Genomic DNA, 5,315 nt, shown 5'->3' on the forward strand with positions numbered 1-5,315 from the left:
TGTGCTGCTCCGCCTTGGTGGAGTTGGGCGGTGCCCCGGGTCCTCCCGGACTTGTCCGTGTGGCGGGGTTGGACCCCACCCCTGTATTTTTTTTTGGGGGTGCCAGGTGCGCCATCTGGTTTTTGCCGTCGTGATTTGTGCTTTCATGTACTGGTGGTGGTTGTGCTTTTGTATGCAGCGCCGCGTGTCGCGCTCTGGCTGTGGGACTCTGCCTCCCATGGGTTGGGTTGGGGTGGCCGCCGTGGGCGGGGTTTTACGCCAACATGCCCTTAGTGATGAGGGTCTGCCTTCATATGGTGTCAAGGTGGAGTGGACGAATTTATTCAAAGAAACTAAATGCACTCACTAAATTTTTGAAGGAGGTCGTCTCNGGGGTTTTGGGCCAAGATGCCCTTGGTAATGAGGGCTGCCCTCATATGGTGTCAAGGTGGAGTGGATCAATTTATTCAAGGAAACTAAATGCACTCACTAAATGTTTGAAGGAGGAGGTCTCCTTAAAAATCAAATTCTTTTTATTTTTCTTTTCAATACATGTATTCTTGGGAATGGCATTCCCTGGTGGCGCATGGCCATCGAAAGTTGGAGCCAATGCCCATTATCCCTTATTATTTTGAGGGAAGCAATGGGCAATCAAATTTTCTTCTTGAGAGTTTACGGGTTCATAAGCTACAAACGCCATGCAGCACCGGTAACAGCTAAGTCGTGCTGGGACGAAACTTTATCCAAGAAGGTTCTGGGGTGTATCAGCAGCAGTTTCTTTTACATATTTCACTTTAGTGTGAATGCTGCTAAAAAAAGGAGTGGCAGGGACCCTAGAGATAGCAACAATTATGCCCTCCAGTGGTGGAAATTGGATTTGGCCGCTGAGGGGACTCAGAGGGACGAAAAAAAAATCCATGTTCTGCCACCTACGAGATCCATTGTAATTTCATTACCAATGCGTACTCCCCATGCCCAACGGTAGTAAAAATAATAATATAAAAACAAATTGTATTTATGTATATTTATGTATTATTCTTGAGGGCCCGTTCCATTGGAGTAATGTCCATAAAGACGCGAAGAACAAAAAAAAACGTGGTGGTGTGGTGTGAGGTTCTTTTTGGGTGGGGGGACGTAAGGGAATATGTATGATCGTATCCTCCTAATGCACACCAAGGAGTAAAGGACGTATGTGTTTGAGTGGGTGTGATTTCTTTTTATTTGCTGGTGATGTTGTTGGAGAAGAAGAGGTGAACCGGCATTGTGAGGGAAAAATAAAATAATAGTAATAAGGATAAATAAAGAGGTAATATGTGTGAGAGAGAGTAATTGTGTGTTGCCTCTGTTTGTAAAGAGTGGCATGGTATTACAGTGATGTATGCAGTCATTTTTGTTATGGTTGTGGGTGAGTGGGTTTTGGATTCCAATTGTGGTGTTGGTATAAATGTTATGGTGATGCATTGGTTTCTTTTCTTTTTTTTCTGTTTGGAAGTGTGTTGATTATTGTACAGTCTCTTTGTTTTGCTGATGATTTGTGGTATTGTTTTTGTTTGTTGCCAGACGTACACACTGTGTTTTTGTGTGTATTTTGGTGTTCGAACTGCCTGGTAATGGTTTTATTATAATGAGAATACAGACACACTTTGTGTGTATGAATACCGAGTAAGATATTGGAGTGTCAGTGTAGTGACGTTTATTTAATATTGTTTTGATACCATTTGTTTTCCACTTCTTCTAAATCCAGGGTGTTGTTTCAATATCTGTGTAACTCTGGGTGTGTTTTATTGTGTGAGTGGTTTATTGTTGTTCCCCTCATTGGGTTGTGTTTGATTGCTGTTGTGATGTGTATTCTCTCTCTCTTTCTGTGTTGCTGTGTACCCACTGCCTTGTTTGTTAAATGTGCGTCTACTTTTCTCCTTTTCTTCTTCTTCCTTGTTACCACAGATCCAAGCAACCCACAGTGACAATCATGACAACGATGTTCGTCCAACTGCGTCGTGTGGTGTGCCTGTTGGTACTTCTGCACTTCTGTACTAGTGTGGCATATGCAAGTGGTGATGCAGGAACCGAAGATGTGGCACGTGCGAAAGCTGAAACCAAAATAAAGGTGGCGGTGCTAGATCCGGAAAAAGCGTGGGAGACGTATTTGGATATCCCAAATTTCACCGAGGAAGACCTTAAAGGAGACGCGTTTTTGGGGAAAGAGGAAAACAAGGAGTTGAGGAGGACAGTGTGGAATGCGTTGGTGACCGTCAAGAACTCTGAAATTCATTTTAAGAACGGAACGGCGTGTATGACCGAGTGGAAAAAGGTGGTTGAAGCAAATGAGAAGACGGTAAAGGACGCCGAGAAGGCCACCGAAAAAATAAAGGATCTTATCAAAAGAATAGAAGAGGTTGCGGAGTTTGAACCGGTGGACGGTGATGTTAATAAAAAAAAAATGAAGCTTGGGGGTAAGTGCAAGGATGCAACTCTCAAAAAGCTGCTTCAGGATATACCAGGGGTACTGAAAGACACCAGGGGCGGTGCACCAAAGGCTGAGGCGGTTTTTAAAATTGCCGAAGCGAATCAAACGGAGATCCTATGTAAGGCCACACGGTCGAACGTGGACGATGTGTTGAGGAATCTTGAACAGAAGATCGATGGCATTACTACTTTTGTGGGAGATTATGATAGGAGTGATAAAGCAATGCTGGTGAAGAGGGCGGCCGAGGGGATAAACGCCTCTTTGCGAAATGTCACGGCACTAATTGACAATGTAACAGTTCAAGACAGATTTGCAGTGGGTAAGGCCGTTGCGCAGGTAGAGATTTGGAAACAGGCGTACGCAGAGCTTGCGCAACTTGCGGATTTGGGGGGAGCAGAGCCAGGAAGCACCGATGGGTCATGTAATATTAAGGAAGGTGTGACACAGCTTGAGGAAATTCGAAGGCTTATCAACGAACCAAAAAAAGAAATGGATGACGCTATGGTAAAGGTGGGTGCAGATGGAGCAGAGGGTGCACAGAGCAAAGACACGAAGGAGAAAAAGAAGGAGTACGCCCGTCAGGTCATGAAAAATGTGACGGAGACAATCAAGGGTGTGACCATGGGTATGGAGAGGGAGAAGGAGAGGGTTGCCCAAGAAAAGGCTCGAAGGGAGGAAGAAGCAAGAATAGCTGCGGAAAAAGAAGCGGCAAGAAGAGCCAGGGAGGAGAAGAGAAGACAGGCGGCAGCTGCAGCAGCAGAGGCGCAAAGAGTAAAAAAAGAACAGGAGAGAAAGAAAAGAGAAGAAGAGGCGGAACGGACAGCTGAAAAGGCGAGACTGGCCGCGGCACAAAAGGCCAGGGAAGAAGAGGCCAGACGAGTTGCTGCAGAAAAGGCCAAGAAAGAAGCAGAAAAGGCGAAGAAGAAGAACGATGGCAGCATTCCTGCATTGCTGCACAGTTCCTTGATTCTACTTGTTCTATGTTTATTGGGTTGCACTCTCGTGTGCTAATCGGTGTTCCCATGACACAGTTGCACAGTTAACCTTTATTTGAGTGGATATGGATACATTGTAAGGGTACTGCTTTTTTTTTGGTTGGATATCAGCCCTTCTTTTTTTTTCTCTCCCAGCACGATAAGTCTCTTGTTTGCATTTTTTACTGAACACTTCTTTTGGACTCCCTATGTCACTCATCACATGACAAACCATCATTTTGTGAGGGGAGTGTCCTCTTTGTTTGTTAGCATTATTGTCTGGGCTCTGTTTTGCCGCCATTTACTGTGTCCGCCTGGTGATTTGTGTGTGTGTTCCGTGATATTAATAACTATTGCTTTTACCCATGGGAATGGAATACAAACCCAATAATATGTTTTAATTGCTGTGACTGAAATGTGAAGAATGGCAGGAGGTTCAAGACACAAACAAACACGCACACTACCAACCCTCCTTCTCTTTGTGTGTGTGTGTGTGTGGACTGTCATCATGTGTGCATCATTCCCACCGCTCGCCCTGTACGAAAGACACACACACACCTACACTGCTGGGAATTGTGTTCTTGCCTCGTTGACATGTTCACATGGTGATCACGGCTCTTTTTTTTGTTTTCATTTTATTGTTTTTCCCTTCTGTGTGTGTGTTTCATTATAATTTCATTGCACATTATGTGCATCTGTGTGTTTCTCTCCTTTGCGATTCCGATACACCTTGTGTATCTTGTGTGTTCATTTTTATGGAATGATTCTTTTTTTCAATATTTGCAAACTGCTGCACGGACATCAAGAATAAAGATATGGGCACGGTAGATTCAGTACACAATGATTTTCCGTTATTAACCTTGGGATGGATTGGACTGTGTCCAGGCATCGCAGCCACAGTAAGTGATGAATTTCTTTTTTTTCTTTCTTTTGCTCCATTACTGTGTCTGCCTCACGCAGTCACTCTTTTTTTTTGCATTTTTATTTTCGTATAAAGATTGGTGGGTTGTAGGTGTTTGAGTGTGCCCCTCTGTTGTGTGTTCCTTTGTGTGTTTGGGTTGCCACTCACACCGCCCACGTAATAAAAACACATTTCTTTGTTCTCACCTTCTCTCTCGGTATTGCCACGAACATATTTCTGCCCTTGTGGTGTGTGTTTGTTTGTTGTGTGGCTTGTTTGAGTGACTGCAGCCTGCGGGGATGGAATGAAACGGTTCCGCTTCGGCTTCACGCAATGGGTCTGTGTTTTTTTTTTTTTTTCTTTTTTGGGGATTGAGTTGATGTGCTGGTGTGGGTGATTGTTTTTCTCTGATGGGAGTGTCAGCTGTGATTATTGTGTTGTGAGTGCCTTGTGTGTTGTTGGTATCCTGATGTTGTTGTTCTTTTCTTGTGTTTTACTATTCTTCTCAGTAGGTGTGTGACTTAGTGTGTATTTTAGGGAATACCGCAGTGCCTCTCTGACATGAGCATGTGAGAGTGTCATTGTGTGTGTGTGCACTGTGAGTGGGAGGGACACTTTGTGTTGCTGGACCACTCCACTGCGGCGTCTGTGGGGTGTAATGAATGACGGCGTGGTGATGTCCATCAACATGTGTGTGAGCGACTGGAGTGGCGGTGTGGTTACTTTACGCTAGTCCATTGTCCTGCGGTGCGATTGGGTTCGCACATGAATGGAGTAATGAGATTCCCTCTGTCCCGGGTTACTATCTAGCGAAACAACAGTCAAGGGAACGGACTTGAGGGGGCTAAGCGGGGAAAGGGAAGACCCGGTTGAGTTTGACTCCAGTCTGGCTCTGGACTGGCTGGTCGGTGGCGTGTACTTGGTACTGTCATCACTTTATAATTTGGTTCACATAATTTATATATGTGTACTGGTGTGAGATTGTGAAGGGATC

General features: G+C 44.7%; 3 protein-coding genes across 3 annotated transcripts; all 3 read left to right on the top strand.

Annotated features, from left to right (window-relative positions):
* Nucleotides 1-293: 293 nt before the first annotated feature.
* On the top strand, nucleotides 294-614 carry TM35_000041080 (uncharacterized protein; the record flags this gene model as incomplete). The annotated part of the gene is made up of 1 exon (XM_029022302.1): nucleotides 294-614. The coding sequence occupies one exon, from the start codon at nucleotides 294-296 to the stop codon at nucleotides 612-614; it is 321 nt and encodes a 106-aa protein (XP_028885960.1).
* An 8-nt stretch (nucleotides 615-622) lies between these two features.
* On the top strand, nucleotides 623-964 carry TM35_000041090 (uncharacterized protein; the record flags this gene model as incomplete). The annotated part of the gene is made up of 1 exon (XM_029022303.1): nucleotides 623-964. One exon carries the CDS (start codon nucleotides 623-625, stop codon nucleotides 962-964), a length of 342 nt encoding a protein of 113 aa, XP_028885961.1.
* A 984-nt stretch (nucleotides 965-1,948) lies between these two features.
* Nucleotides 1,949-3,457, top strand: TM35_000041100 (uncharacterized protein; the record flags this gene model as incomplete). The annotated part of the gene is made up of 1 exon (XM_029022304.1): nucleotides 1,949-3,457. One exon carries the CDS (start codon nucleotides 1,949-1,951, stop codon nucleotides 3,455-3,457), a length of 1,509 nt encoding a protein of 502 aa, XP_028885962.1.
* Between the last annotated feature and the right edge of the window lie 1,858 nt (nucleotides 3,458-5,315).

Source organism: Trypanosoma theileri (assembly GCF_002087225.1).
Source record: "Trypanosoma theileri isolate Edinburgh chromosome Unknown TM35_Tth_4_V1, whole genome shotgun sequence".
Lineage (NCBI taxonomy): Eukaryota > Euglenozoa > Kinetoplastea > Trypanosomatida > Trypanosomatidae > Trypanosoma > Trypanosoma theileri.